We start from the raw sequence: 16,615 nt of genomic DNA on the forward strand, positions 1-16,615 counted from the left end.
TTAAAGACTTTGGTATGTCTCGGCCAGGGGACAGAACCCAAAGCCTTCCTCACAGGGGCGAACGCTCAACAAATGGCCAAAAGTGAGGCATTGTCAAGGGAGACATTAGGAAGAAGAAAGTTATTTAGAAAGGAGAGAAGAGATAAGGTCCCAAATTTAGTCGCCTCTTACGATCATGCAATTGGGGGCAGCAGGTACAATTCTTACGCCCTACCTGCAGGGCAGGGGCCTCTTGTTATTATCAATATCAGGATTGAGCATGTGGTGAATGCTCTTGTATTGGGCTACATGTACACCTACAACATGTTTTCAATATAAAAATAACCAACATTATGCATATTCAACATTCCTTTGTCAATATGCAAAATAGCTATTGATTGATAACAATGTAAATCAAACATTTTAATTTTAACGGACCTCGCCTGGACGTTACAAACTTTCCTGGTGAGTTGCCATTTTAAATAGTAGAAATACGATAGCAGTTGAAATTTGCCCAAAAAGCACAAAACTATTGAAATCTTGATTAAGACTATATATATACCATGCCCTAAATCATATATGTAGTAGGCCTGCTTGAGAAGAATGTTTGTGTTGGATTTAGGTAGCGTATGTGGGTGAAATAGCACTTACCTGTAAAGCAATTCGACCTGTTTATGTCATATTCGACAACCTCTAACTGGTTCACATTTTATACGTAATATTGAAACAACAAATGTGAACATGAAGTACAACTTATCATTTATTCGAAACTTTCTGCTCCTGAAAGGTGTTTATAAAAATACATCCGAAAAATGTTTTTGAAATCTGACCGAATTTCCCACAGTGGGGACGAAATGGTACATTTTACTTTTACTGTCTCGGCACAGTAATAGCAATGTCTGTAGGGACAGGAAGGGATGCGTTCTTTGATTTTCAAATTTTGCAACATCTTTGCCACACTGCATGAAGTATTGAAAATGGTTTCCGCCGTCACATTTTATCCCAACAGAGGGCGCGCGTGTACTATAGGTTGTAACTCTCCTGTGTGGAGGAGCGCTCGCTATACATTCCTTGACGATCGTCAAAAAACTAAGAAAACAGAATGCCACAATATTGTTGTGTTCCTTTATGTAGTGGGTCAGGGGGGCATCGATTTCCGAAAAACCAATCGCTTTGTATGAAATGGCGTGTCGCTGTAAAGAGGATGAGGAGAAAGGCAGAAAGTTATGGAAACCCAGTCCCGAAGATGTTGTCTGCAGGTTGCATTTCCGGGACATCGACTATAAAGAGACACTGTTAGGTTAGTATAGAACTGTGTCATGACATTTTCTCCCGTTGGAGTGGAATAGTAGACAACCATGTGTAGGAGTTTTGAGAATAGATTTAAATTACGTGTAAAGAACAGTTAACCAGAATAAATGTTTTTTGCAAACATTCCACATCAGAATTAATCAACTTTCGTTTTAAGTGGTATCGACTGAATGTTTAAATGTCCACCGACATCTGTTGAAAAAATCGTAAATATAAGGTTTTAAAAAACTTGTCTATTTTTTAATCATTTAATTTTTACCAAAATGTTGCACATTATATTTGCCATAATTATTTTCCAGACAGCAAATACAAATTTGACTACAGGGGACATACAATAACTAGTCATAAAAATATGTTGATGTCAAAGATTTGTAAAAATCATGACAACCACTGATCAATCAATCTGTATTTTAAGAAGTTTTTCAAAACAATATATTTTTTCATAATCTTTTTATTAAGTTATATTGCTATAACATAATTTTGAAATAATGCAATAGACTGGTTAATATTAAACTGACTCACTACCAAAGGACCGGTTACCAATAGTCCTTCCTGAAATATACTAGTCTCTGACAAGAGGGCTAGTGTATAAAGTGCCAAACTCTGTATAATTTAAGAAGTGCTGAACAATGACAGTGGCATTTATAAGGAATGGGATGGTAATTATGGCGAATATGGTAATATTGTATGAAAACTTTTTTTTCATTTATTTTGTCTCCTGATACAAACATCTTAGTTATTTTTGTTTCCTTTTGAGAATTAATAAACATGTTGACCTTTTGCTGGATTCATTTAGCATGATTACATGTAACTTTGGCTAAAACATTGTGAAAACCTAAATTTCCATTCCAAAATTTGATAAGAAATGAAAAAAGTAAGATTCTGTATCAATTGTTATTTATTGCACATATTAACTATGAACATTTCACTCATTATATGCAAATTGTCTTAATTAAAAAAAAATGAAAATTTGTCAATTTCATATATTACATGTATATTTACAATAAATATATATGCACATTCAGGACTGTTCAAAAGCTGATAAAATGACAATACAGTATATCACATTAATTTCAGTGCAAAAACAATTAAAAAATTGAAAATACCAGTATACATGTGTTCAAAGGGACACAATATCTAGAAGTCTTGACAGCTGTAAATTTCTAAGTGAGATGTTCAAAGAGTTAAGAAAACTGTATTTGAAGTTGTATTTTTTCGTGTTGCATTGTGGCTTTTCTCAAATTTTTCTTCAGGTGTTGATTGGACGATGTTGAATCATCCCATGCAATTTGACATCTTCACATAGGACAATGGCTGGATGCTGATGCACACGTGATTTCCTGATTGGTTTGATGTAGTTAGTTGTTCAAATATAGAATGGCTTGTCATTGGTTTTACAATTTGATTTTGACATATATACCAAGTAATTTAGTATAGGATTAAAATTAAAATTAAAATCCAAGATTGCCTTTATAATTGTAATTACATGTACTAGGTAACGTGTTGTTCACCATCTTATGATTAAATTACATCCATTTAACATTTATGATTGTAATTTCGATTTAAGATAGCAGAATCTTCAGTATAAAGGATTGCTGATGAAAAAAACACATGTTAGTTTCGATTAGGTATAAATTTACTAACAGTAGAACTTCATTGACATCACAATCTGTTACATGGCAGTTGAGTTCCCAATTATATATTTTGCACCAAATATTGTGCACATTCTCATGTCAAAAAACATGATTTCAGGTGAACGTGGCAGACTTAAAGAAAATGTAGTGCCGTCCATCTTCCAGTGGACACAGACCCCTAGCCCCAGAAGAAAAAGAGAGCCAAAACAACCAGATGATGCTACACAGGGCACCATACTTGAAGCCTACAATGGACAGCTAGGATCTGAGGTCACTGTGTCAACACACCATGAGTCGGCTGAACTGGTACCAGAACCAGAAGATTTGGAACCTCAAGCGGAGGGAACACAGTGTACAATCTTGGGGAGATGTACAATAGACAACTTCAGGGATAACCCCAAAGCTATCAATTATTACACTGGATTCACTGATTTCAACCACTTTATGTTCTTTTTCAACTGTTTAGGGCCAGCAGCGACTGATCTCATTCATCAGTTCACTTCCTTATCACCTCATGACCAATTCTTTTTGACAATGATGAAGCTTAGGCAGGCAAAGGAAGACTTTGAGCTAAGCATGATGTTTGAAATCAGTGAATCCAGTGTATCAAAAATCATTGTTACGTGGATTAACTTTATGTACTTTCAGTTGAAAGAATTATCTATTTGGCCCTCCCGTAGTACTGTTTCTGACCATATGCCGCAAGACTTTGGTAAGAAATTCAAAAACACACGAGTCATTTTAGATGCTACCGAGGTCCCGATTCACAAGCCATCCAATGTCAATGCACAAAGCTGCACCTGGTCCAGTTATAAGCACAAAAATACTGTAAAAACTATGATTGGTTGTACGCCTAGGGGTGCAGTTTCCTATGTAAGTCCAGCTTATGGCGGATCAACAAGTGATCGTCAGATAATGGAAAACTCTGAACTACTGGATCCGAAACGTGACATGTTTGATAAGGGAGATAGTATTATGGCTGATAGAGGTATTATGGTGCAAGATCTATTTGCAACTCAAGATGTTTTTGTAAATACTCCTTCTATGTTACGTGGAAAATCTCAACTTGAACCCCAAGATGTAGTCAAAGATCGCAGAATTGCATCTAAAAGAATACATATTGAGAGAGTAATTGGTCTCGGCAAACGTTACAAAATATTAAGTACTCCTCTTCCAGCCAGTTAACTGAAACTTGGATCAAGAATTATATACATATGCTTTTCTCTCTTAAATTTTAGGCCATGCATTGTTGACAGATTTGCCTAAACTTTTTGCAAAGGTTATCATCAAAATGTATATATACATGCATTATGTCAATATGTGCTGTAAAAAAAAGTGAAGTTTTCAAAAATATTGGTTTTCAGTACATGTACATGTAATACCAAATTCAGAAATTTTGATCCAGGAGATCTAGGTTTTGTTTACATATGGGATGCAATATAAGGCCTATAATACTTTGTGTAAAACAAATGAAGTTTTGGCAACAAGCTTGATTTAGCATATTCTTCATCAAATTCAATCTTTTGTATAAAAATGTCAACAAAAGTGTAAACTACAAAACAACAGTACTTTTTGTTAGAAATCAGCAGCTGGCCTTGTACTTGGTCATAGTATTTTGGTCATAGTATTTGCTATAACAATTAAGGTACATTTTCTTTTTACTATCACTAATCAGAAATGAAAACAATTTTCCAGGAGCAATTTTGCAGTTTCGACCAGCATAGGGGCATTTTATTTCAATTATGGTATCATTATTAATAATTCCATCAGGTGAAGCTCCAAGGTATGGACATTTGGAATTGACAAACAGACCACATCTTTGAACAGGAAGTTGTGTTGTTTCTTGAAACTTCTTCAATGCCTTAGTTTCATATTTCTTCCCATGTTCGATGGATTTGCTATGGAACACTTTCGAAGAATGGATGCTTTCACAAAGCTTGGTCATGTTTCGGCGATTTGTGGCATGAGTGATATCACCAAATCTAGATGCTGTTAGTCTCCATTGTCTCTCCATAAACCATCTTGATGATTTTGCCTGCAATTTTGTGCTTTCCTGAATTTCTGTCGCTGTATCTTCTGTAACCTTTGAGAACAGAAGTTAAAATACATATTAGCTGACTATTAGAATTTTACAGTTTAAAACTAACCTGACATAGTTGTAAGCTTTAGTCCATACTTTATACAGAACTGACATCCTTTGTTTGAAATTTTGTTCTAATATGTTGTTATGGACCTAAAAAGACTCACAAATTATTCACTGCACTACTGTCTGTTAGAAAGCAAAATTGACTTTGCCCCTTGTCAACAGAAAAGTCATGTTACACAGACATGTTTAAATATGTTTCTATTTTACTGCTGTACAGTATCAAATTACAGGAGATAAGTTACTAACCATTACTTTCACCAATGACCTTGACATTTGACCTAATTTATATGATGTGGCTAGTGACCCTTGTTTTTTTTCATAGTGAAAATGCTTTATAACTTTTTTTAGAGTGAAATATTCATGCTCAAAGTCGGAATATTAGAATTAACAATTTTACTATGTAATTATGTTATTTAAAAACAGCATGCACCTGAAGTTCACTACCAAATAAAAAATTACCTGTAAGGCGTTGTCAACAAGATATTCAGTGAAAGGTAGTGGGAAATAGTCATGGTCTAGTGCTGCAGCCTGTAAAACAAACATTTGTTTCATAAAAAAATATTTTCTGAAAAGTGCATTCATCATAGATTTTTGGTGTTACTTTTTAATGAGATTAATTATCGAATACAACCTTAAAGCAGTAGAAAAATCAATAAATTTACACATCGTACAACAGAAAATGCTTAGTGGCTGAATTTGTTCAACAGGGATATTTTTCCTTAAAAGATTAAAAACTAAAGTTAATTTTGTGACCATCTGAAGTACCTGAATATCAGCTGAGGGATGCAGATATCTCATGGCAATATCCTGAGAACTACTGGCACAATAGTTTATCATCATGTTCCTGACAAAGTCTGTGAACCCATGGTTGTTTCTGTATTTATGTGGCCTTGGGTCTTGCAGAATGTCATTAGAAAATTTCCGTTTAGTTGGAATATTTTCTGTTGCTATTGGTTTTCCTAAAGGAAATACATGTAGAGTATTTAGAAATCCTACTTGTGCAAACAGTAAAAGTGATTTGGACTAAAATGATATTATTTATGACTGGTAGGATTCTGTCGGAACATTCTTAAACAATTTGTGTACATTTACAATTTGAATTACATCAAAAGATTATATTTATAATTGAATTATGAACTGATCATTGAGTACAACTTTGATTTTTTTTTCAGCTTCTCTTACATTCACATTACTATGTTTTCTATTTTCATCATATGCTTAAATGAAAATATTGGCATGGTTAAGATCAACTCACCATCATAGAGAAACTTTGGTTTGTGAAAATTTTGTAAATTTTCAGTGCAACTTTTCTGCACCTTCATTGTTCCACTATCAGTAAAATGCTCAATCATCAGCAGGACTGCTGCAACATGCTTACATGTCCCATGAGGTCCTTTGCCAGCAGGGCATTCACAATGTGTATTAACTGGATCTCCACTAATCTTTTCTAGCTTTATTTTGTAGTTGTATGTTACCTGAAATGTAAAATACATGTAATAGGTTACATCTATATATTAAATATGCAAGTATCTGATTTACATGACTGGCAAAACCTGCAAGTAATTTGCTTATATATTCATAGATGACTTATTTGTGATCTCATCGCTAGGGCTGTAACTCCGTCAAAATATATACACCATGTTTACATTCAAAGGACCATACTTATGCGAATTAGGAGTTCATCATAAATAATGCATTTTTTTGCATTTTTTATTATAAAGCCAAAAACCATATTCACCTCAAATCTAGACCAGAGAAAATATTAACCATACCACTAAGTCCCTGCAGGTAGGGCGTAAGAATTGTACCTGCTGCCCCCAATTGCATGATCGTAAGAGGCGACTAAATTTGGGACCTTATCTCTTCTCTCCTTTCTAAATAACTTTCTTCTTCCTAATGTCTCCCTTGACAATGCCTCACTTTTGGCCATTTGTTGAGCGTTCGCCCCTGTGAGGAAGGCTTTGGGTTCTGTCCCCTGGCCGAGACATACCAAAGTCTTTAAAAATGGTAGTTTCTACTCATGCTTAACGCTCAGCAAATTAGGAGTGGGACGACTGGTTCGCCCATTGTCAGTATAATGTGACCGGGTGGGGCGTCCTGCTGGGTGTCTTCGGCAGTATGTCTCAGTGAGGTAGCACTATAAAGTCGGCATCAGTTCCGCGCTATCACAAGGAGACGAACACGAACATATCGCAGCCTCCCAAAATACACACACATACACTACACGCATGCATCTTGCACACAGGGGAGGCCGTCCTTAAATGACCTTAGCTGTTAATAGGACGTTAAACAAAATCAAACAAACAAACCATACCACTAAAATAAATGTTGTTTCCTTCCATCAGAACAGAACAAGCTAATATTCTGTCACTGTCTAGCAAGTCTTTGCCTTTCCTTAGGGCTTTAACATCTGCAGAGGCATTTTCATCTCCTGAAAGCAGCAGTTTTACTTCAATTTTAAGGTGTAAAAAATAATGTTGTAAACATTAATGTTACCAATAAATGGGAAATTCTGATCTTCACTCATTCTGCAAGTAAAATCTGGTAAAAAAACCCAGGCTTCTCCATATGCTTCAATGAAGAGTTCACAATAATATCCTTCATTTAAAATGTTTATTAAATAAAATTGCACAAAATTCTATGCACAAAATTGGCCAGGTAGGCCCGTATGGAGTCAATATGAACATGCATCATCTTTATAAAGGGTACTTTAAAATATGTACCTGCAAGTCTGTACAAAAAGTACTCCTCAATTTGAAAACTTGTCAGCTTTGGGAGTATCACTTTGTGATCCTGGACCAGCTGATGGTACCCCATGGCAGGCCACTGTGCGTCCACTTGGTTGGGAAGCTGTATAGGTTGCGTTTGAAAATTAAAATTTCTGTCATATGACTTTAATCTGAAATTCAAAGGAGGTCCACAAATTTATTCAAGCTAATCATACAGTGAACCCAAGTTCTGACTATGGTAATGAGGCATATATTATGTACAGTTATTTTGATTTGAAAATATTATTCAATAATACATAGTTATATATATATTACAAATTATGTACAAACATATATATATATATAAAGTAAAAAAATATGTTTGTTTCCTGTTACAACCTGCATGTTTAAAAAAAAGTATATACTGGTTGACAGATATGTCTTTAATTTCCCCATACAGTACAGTACGTACGTAGTAGTCTCCGGTCTGTTACCGGTACGCTACATATCGGATACGATGGATGTAGGCGGTTGGGAAACTTATTGATGAAAAATCGTATCTATTTAAAGCAATATACTTATTACCTTTCTACTAGATCCACCTTTCTGCCGCGTGTAACTGCTCCTCGTCTAATAAGCTCTTGCTTTAACTTTCCGACTGACCAGATGAAATATTTGTCCGCCATGTTGGCTTCTGTAGCAACCTATAGTACACGCGCGCCCCCTGGTGAGTAGTGTCGCGGCGGAACCCATTGTCTGATAGGCGACATTCCATAGTTACATCGAAAACGAGGCGCCGCCATATTGCGGGGCAGAATATTAATGAGTAGCACGGTTCAATGAAGTGAAACGTAAACAAGGGGTGTATTCGAAACGCTGTTTATGACATGTTCAGGACGTCCCGGACAGGTGGAACAGCCTACGAATACACTGGAACAGTGTTCCAGACAGGTTCTGGCTGTCCCCGTTGAAGAGGTGGTGTAGCGGGAACAGTGACGTCATCCATCATGGCCGCCAACAGCAACGTGACAGCGACGTGACAGCGACAGGGTCTTCAACTTTCTACAAATGCAACTATTGTGGCATATTTTTTGCCACTCTTGAAGCAGCAAGAGCGCATGATTGCGCAAAAGGTATATTTTATTATTCAGAAGCTTAGTTGTGTACGTAAATTCAAACAATACGGTGAAATTGACAGACTTTTACCCCCAAGGGAGGGGGGTGGACGATCGGATGGTATTCTACCGTATATGAACAGTTTTTTGACAAATTACAAACAACAGCACCTTATATATACATAGCTAACTCGGTGTATGATTAACGAAAACAGCTAGTTTTGGCGCAAAAAAACAAAAACGAAAAACAAAATTGGAGGATATATACAGTACATGTGGTAGGCATGTACAGTGTAACTGTAACTGGCTATATCTTACCATCGTCCCATTTGGGATCATTCCAATTGCGTTTCCAAAAATTATGAAATAATACAATTTTAATTTGTTTCGGAACTCCTCGGGGTTTATCCATCATAATTGCCAACCATTATAAGGGAAATAACTCCTCCGTTCTTACAAGGGGCACAACAAATGCATGGTTTCTTACGCGATTCATTCCGTTGTGAATATATAGCCTACATATTTTAGTGATCAACGCTCTATATACTACTCTTACCATCGTCCCACTAAATTAGCAACAGAAAACTATCATTTATTTATGTTTTCCCAAAAAATATTCCTAGCCCCTTTTTTGATTGTGGCAATCCCCAAAGAAAACCCCTTCATAGTGTAGGAAAGTCGTGAAAAAAATGAAAGTACGCCAAGTACACAACTCGCTATCGGCCCTCTATATCCTACTGTTACTATCGTCCCAGCAGATCAACGCTCTATATACTACTCTTACCATCGTCCCACTAAATTAGCAACAGAAAACTATCATTTATGTTTTCCCAAAAAATATTCCTACCCCCTTTTTTGATTGTGGCAATCCCCAAAGAAAACCCCTTTATAGTTGTTCGTTGATATTATAGTGGGACAATAGTAAGAGTAGTATATAGAGCGCCGATAATTAATTTTGGATGTTGTAGTCGGGGACTGCGTACGCTCTTCTGTAATTCATTCATTTATGTCATTACTTTCCTACGTTACGAATGGGTTTCCTTTGGGGATTTATACCAATCAAAAAAGGGGTTAGGAATATTTTTTGTAACGTAAAGAAATGATAGTTCTCCGTTGATATTTTAGTGGGACGATGGTTATAGTTTCAGAAACATCCATTACAATTTCTAGAATTAAAGTGAAATAAATCGTTTTTAGAGGAAAACAATAGTAACTTTAGGAAATCAATATGCACGAGAAACAAGAAATGAAATCCACTTTTCGTGCACACTACAAATTGCATGCACGACTTCTGCATAATTATTAAAATCACTTTTATGGTTTATGATATTTAATTTTTACGGAATGAAGGTACAATTTATATTGACATTTATCAAGTAGTGTTTGACTCTTTTGGATTATTATCCTTATCATTCATTACAAACCCCTGTGCTTAAACCAATTGCAATCGCGACGTCTGTGGCCACGTGAAATCGATCACATTGTGCGATTGTTTGACGACACACTCAGCGCCATGCGCGGGAACTAGCTGACCTTTAAGATGACGTCAGAAGGTTACAGGAACATACCATGCGTCGTATAGGTAGTGACCCACGTGCAGGGGCAAAATTTATGGAATCATTAACACAAAAATCGTTCCATAAATTAGCAATGTAACTTCAAATTATATATTCCAAAAATAAAGTATAAGGAACACGATTTCACACATTAATTTGTCTACAAAAAAATACTTATTTGTTTTGTTTTGTTGTCAATACCCTTGCATCGACATTCCATTCCATTTCATAGACAGTTATCGGGCGATGTGGACGCATGTGTGGTAGCAAGCAAATTTATACAAAAAACAACCCATAACTGAGAAGGTAAATTTAATTTCATATTATGTGTTTGATATTACTAAATGCATATTCAAGTGCAAAGATTACGTTGTCAGTATAATGTGACCGGGTGGGGCGTCCTGCTGGGTGTCTTCGGCAGTATGTTTCAGTGAGGTTGCACTATAAAGTCGGCATCAGTTCCGCGCTATTACAAGAAGACAAACACGAACATATCGCAGCCTCCCAAAATACACACACATACACTACACGCATGCATCTTGCACACAGGGGAGGCCGTCCTTAAATGACCTTAGCTGTTAATAGGACGTTAAACAAAATCAAACAAACAAACAAATTGTTCCTACTCCAAACGAAACCTTCTAGATATAACGCACTTGCCAACGCTCTATATCCTACTCTTACTATCGTCCCAGCAGATCAACGGTCTATATACTACTCTTACCATCGTCCCACTAAATTAGCAACAGAAAACTATCATTTATTTATGTTTCCCACAAAAATATTCCTAGCCCCTTTTTTGATTGTGGCAATCCCCAAAGAAAACCCCTTCATAGTGTAGGAAAGTCATGACAAAAATGAAAGTCCGCCTGTACATAACTCGCTATCGGCCCTCTATATCCTACTCTTACTATCGTCCCAGCAGATCAACGCTCTATATACTCCTCTTACCATCGTCCCACTAAAATAGCAACAGAAAACTATCATTTATGTTAACCCCAAAAATATTCCTACCCCCTTTTTTGATTGTGGCAATCCCCAAAGAAAACCCTTTCATATTGTAGGAAAGTCATGACAAAAATGAAAGTACGCCAAGTACACAACTCGCTATCGGCCCTCTATATCCTACTGTTACTATTGTCCCACTACATATCAACGCTCTATATACTACTCTTACTATCGTCCCACTAAATTATCAATGACGGAATAAATCGTCCAATGTTCGATAACATAATATTTTTCCGTCAATGACGGAGGAGTTACCCCCATCCTAAAATCAGTAGAAATATGTTGGATCACATGCGAGGAGTTCCGAATGGACCAAAACACTTCTTACACACGCCGATTTTATTAGGTGGTGGGCATCATCCCACTTGGGACGATGATAAGATATAGCCCTGTAACTTATATAATTTCCCCTTTTTACAATGACCAACTTTAAATATCTCATCCCCTCTTTTCTCTCTGCAGTCATTTTATTCATTTCATATTATGCTCAGCTGTCAGTGCTGTCAGTGCTGGGATATAGTATATGGATCCAATCTTCAAAAAGTTTTGACCTGTGACTGTGTTAAAAAGTCTGTTTGCCATTTCTGTTTCTAAAACCTGAATATTTGTTTTCATTCTTTTTTACATTTCAATCTCATGACGTATAGGTCGGAGAGGAAGATGTAGCAAAAACTATGTTCACGTGCACAAAATGTAATGACTGGTTTACAGACAAACAAACCTATGATGTACACGCGTGTGTCAATGACGTGGCTGCGGAAAGTGGATCCCAAAGTCCCAACTCAAGCTCCCAGTCCTCTCAACTATCCTATATTAACTGCGACTAGTAGTTTATGGGGGAGATCAGCAACTTTAATGTTGATAGATGAATTTTCTAACTATAAAGAAAAGCAAGAATCTGGGCGCATGAGAAAGAAGGAAATGTGGGACCTCGTCAGTAAGACTCTCAACTCTAAAGGATATTCCTACAATAATGAACAGGTATCGGGCAGATGGAAAAAAAACAAAAATAACAATCTTACGAATATGATACTGCACTGGATGAACTGTTTGCATCTGACCCATGTGTACTGCCGATAATGACCCAATCCTCGATCAAGAGAAAAACCGACCGTGAAATTGACTTGGATTCTACAGAGACACTCACAGAGAGGATAGATGAATCGGATACTAGTACCGATGATCATGGGAGTAACAGCACTGGAGCCGATACCACAAAAAAGCCGAGAGTTTCACGATCAAGTAGTAAGGAGGTAGTGGAATTGTTCAAAACATATCTAGATGATCAGAAGGAAGAACTGGAGAGACGTGAAAGAATGTATAAAGAAAGACTCTCGGTTATGAACAGTCTTGTTAATGCCATTCAAAATAATGGAAAAAAGGTTCAACAGTAAATCACCCAAAGTCCAACCGTAGTCATGAGGCCCAGTGGTAGATTCTAAATGGTTAGTTATTGTCAAAAATAACCATTAAGTCATAGTGGCAATATCACGGGGGTAATCCCGATACACACAATTTCATTTCCGTCAAAGTCCGTAATAGTGATAGATATTTATTTCCGCCAGAGGACAAAGTTGATCGTGATACACAGTTATTTATTTCCTAAATAACCGTGTATCACTATTACCGACTCTGACGGAAATAAATAACTGTGTATCAGAATTAACCCCTGGAATATGCTTGGCATTTAAATAAAATTAACTTTTAGTTTACATGGATGTAAAATTCAAATGACCCATATATATTTTTGAACTTTTTGTTTTCATGATAATAAAAATTACAGGATGTACATATTATTGGAATGCAAAATTTCCTTGTTTTATTCGATTGTTATTGTATTCTTTCCCTTCTTTAATATTTTTCAGAATGTGGTGTGTGCTTCGAGAGAGACCGTGACACTGTTTTTTGCGATTGTGGACATTTATTCTGCTGCATGGAATGTTCCTTGCAGGTACAACAGTGTCCATTGTGCAGAGGCATCATCAGACTACGAATTCAAGTTTTCATGAACTGAATGTCTTTTGGAGATATGCAGTAATGTTGCAACCTTTATTGCATATTGCTATATATCCAATATTTACTGTCAGTTCCACTTATCTCAAAATTTGGATAGTACAATAATCAGTACTCATTCATTTTCACAAACAATATATCATTTTATTCAGCTAAATTAGTTGTAAAAGGATCCATAGGAAATTCTGATAAAAAAGAAATTACCAAAACAATGAGACTACCAAAATAATGATGTTTCATTCCTTCTTGACGGCATGTATGCTTATTTTTTTAAATTTTTTATTTAGTCTTTAGTGACATAGTGATTTTTTTTTACTTATAATTATTTTTTGACAATTTCCTTTGGATATTACGACTGAATCATGATGAATAAAATGAGTTATGATGTCATTTTATTATTTTTTATGTGATTGTCGAAAAGTGGGTCTGGCCCGGGTATACCTGGTCGTCCTCAACCCATAAATTACATAAAAGCTGGACTGTAAAAACCAATTTATGAAACAAGTGGGACAGACAAAAGGTGATGTTAGTATCTTTTCAGTTTGAACTGTTCAGAAATAGTATCTTGTAGTATTCTCTGTATAGAGATATACATGTACTTTCTATTTCCTGAAGGTTTTCCTATATCTTGAGAAGTTTTCACGACGTTTTTTTAAGTTTTAATGCAATTTTGATGATATTTGGTCATTAACATGCTTGGATGAAGGGCTACCAAATTTGTTCAAATAAATGACCTTCGCCCATTTTCAAGGTTGCAGGGGTCAAATATGTTAAATACCTTTCAACAACTTCTCAGTAACTAAAAGGATAAGGGTGATGATATTTGGCCAGTATCATGCTTGGATGAAGGGCTACCAAGTGTGTTCAAACAAATTACCTTCGCCCATTTTCAAGGTTGCAGGGGTCAAATATGTTTAAAACCTTTAAACAACTTCTTCTGGACTACCAAGAGGCCTAGGGTTATGATATTTTGCCAGTTAGATGCTGGGATGAAGCGCTACCAAATATGTTCAAATGCATGAACTTCGCTCATAACCAAGGTCACTGGGGTCAAATCAGGTGTCAAATATGTTAAAATCTTTCAACGACTTCTCAATAACCAAGAAGCTGATGGTTATAATATTTGGGAGGAAGCGCTACCAAGTTTGTTAAAATGAATGACCTTGACAATTATTCGAGGTCACAATGGTCAAATATGTTTTAAAACTTCAAACAATATCTTTTCAATAACCAAAAATCCTAGGATGATGCTGTTTGGCCAATAGCATGCTAGGATGAAGGACTACCAAGTTTATTCAAACGAATGACCTCGACATATATTAAAGGTCACAGGGGTCAAATATGTTTAAAACCCTTTATAAACGACCTCTTCTCAATAAGCAAAAGGCTAAGGGTGATGATATTTGGCCATTAACATGCTGGGATTAAGGACTACCAGGTTTTTTCAAATGAATGACCTTTGCCCATATGCAAGGTCACAGTGGTCAATATATATTTAAATCTTTAAATGACTTGTTCTGTATAGCCGAAAGGTCCAGGGTAATGATATTTTGCCAGAAGCATGCTTGGTTGGACGACTATAAATTCTGTTCAACCTTATGTCCTTGTTCAACATTTAAGGTCACAGGCGTCATATAGGTTTAATAGGTTCTTATGAGTCAAACACTGATATTCTGCCTGTAGCTGTATTTTAGTCCACTTTAAAGATTATTTGTGAGATTTATACCAGGTGAGCGATTCAGGCCCATTGGGCCTCTTGTTCCATATCACATCCAGTAACAACCCTCGACCAATATCAGCCGTCGGGCCTTCGGCCCTTGGGCTGATACAGTCTCGACTTGATACTGGGTGTGATATTAAAAAGGGCATGTATTATTCTCTATATATTTTAGCAGGCCAAAGTGGGTTCGTACCATGTTGTTGATTTTTGGTTTTATCCGGATATTGTCAGCCATCTTGGATTTTGAAATATGATGCCAATACCAGAGCCAATTAATTTTGTCAAAGTAGGATATAGAGTTTATGTGTAATAAATTCTACATATTTGCAGCACTCTTGTATCAAAGAAAATATCAGAAATAGGCCAAATTTAAAAATGGCCTCAACTGTTTTTCCCAAATGGAATCTTTCAGGTCTTTTTTTCTATCGTACTAGAGACATTGTTGAGTTGAAATCAGAAGAGTTTGATAACATATTAATTTTTCCCCAGGTTCGACCTATTCCAGCGGCATGAGCACAGAGTAGGAAGGATTTCGGCTTTACAAGCCCACAGTGTTCTCCCTAAAAACAAAGATCGACCATCAGTGTCTGTGATGAAGAAGATTTGTGAGTTCTCTTTCAACTCTGGAAAGACATCTGTTCCTTCCCTTCGGTGGGGGAGTGACCACGAGGCGGATGCTATTACAATGCTTGAAACGGTGATGACGAGTCGCATGTCAACTTGAAAGTTTCCAATTGTGGACTTTTCATTCACCAAGAATTCCCATATCTAGCATATAGAAGTGAAGTGTCCCTACAGCTTGAGAGACAAGACGGACATTCTTGAGGTGAATGACACATAATTCACAGATAATACACTTAAACTCAACCATCCGTACTACACTCAAGTACTGGAGACATATTTGATTGTTCAAGCATACATATCGACAGTATGCCTTTTAACCTGTTGAGTAAGATCCTCTGGTTGAAGGAACTATATCTTGTTTAAGGATACTGGCTACGTCGACGGACCATTCCACATCACTGCAGCTGTAGGATGACATGGATATGGCTGAGCGTGTGCCTGTGGGGCTAATGTGCGGAATCTGTCCATCTGTAAACGAGATGAGTCTGCGATGGCATTGCTTGTACCTGGTACATGTTCAGCAAAGATAGCAAAGTTATACTTTTTAGGACGTGGTTATCGCATCAACATCATAATTGATTTAACTTTAGATCTCCCCTTTTTGACAATATGTACGGTAGCTAGATTGTCACATTTAAACAGGAAATTCTTCTGGGACCATAGATGACCCCACAAAATAGCTGCTACCACAATGGGGTTAAGTTCCATGAATGCCATTGACATGAGGTCCCCAGCAATTATGGGAATGTTCCATGGCCATGGCTCACAAAACCATCTCCCATGAAAATAGCCCCCATGTCC

The 16,615-nt window shown here is 36.6% G+C and overlaps 2 protein-coding genes across 2 annotated transcripts in view; one reads left to right on the plus strand and one right to left on the minus strand.

Annotated features, from left to right (window-relative positions):
* LOC110458417 overlaps window positions 1-4,109 on the plus strand; it is a 13,304-nt gene extending 9,195 nt beyond the window's left edge. Inside the window, exons 3-4 of the mRNA XM_021510098.1 lie at window positions 1,114-1,279; window positions 3,043-4,109. Of these exons, the coding sequence (XP_021365773.1) occupies window positions 1,114-1,279; window positions 3,043-4,109 (1,233 nt within the window). The remainder of the gene's footprint in view (window positions 1-1,113; window positions 1,280-3,042) is intronic.
* Window positions 4,110-4,506: 397 nt separating this feature from the next.
* On the minus strand, window positions 4,507-6,392 carry LOC110458418. The gene is made up of 4 exons (XM_021510099.1): window positions 6,326-6,392; window positions 5,836-6,029; window positions 5,530-5,598; window positions 4,507-5,007 (listed from the first exon to the last, which is right to left on the minus strand). The coding sequence occupies exons 1-4, from the start codon at window positions 6,390-6,392 to the stop codon at window positions 4,507-4,509; spliced, it is 831 nt and encodes a 276-aa protein (XP_021365774.1).
* Between the last annotated feature and the right edge of the window lie 10,223 nt (window positions 6,393-16,615).

Source organism: Mizuhopecten yessoensis, unplaced genomic scaffold, assembly GCF_002113885.1.
Source record: "Mizuhopecten yessoensis strain PY_sf001 unplaced genomic scaffold, ASM211388v2 scaffold9573, whole genome shotgun sequence".
Classification (NCBI taxonomy): Eukaryota; Metazoa; Mollusca; class Bivalvia; order Pectinida; family Pectinidae; genus Mizuhopecten; species Mizuhopecten yessoensis.

Coding starts and splice junctions, on each gene's coding strand:
- LOC110458418 (XM_021510099.1), bottom strand. CDS start 6,392: ATGAAGGTGCAGAAAAGTTGCACTGAAAATTTACAAAATTTTCACAAA. Junction 6,030..6,325: donor ACCAAAGTTTCTCTATGATG/GTGAGTTGATCT, acceptor TATTTCCTTTAG/GAAAACCAATAGCAACAGAA. Junction 5,008..5,529: donor TTGTTGACAACGCCTTACAG/GTAATTTTTTAT, acceptor CTGTTCTCAAAG/GTTACAGAAGATACAGCGAC.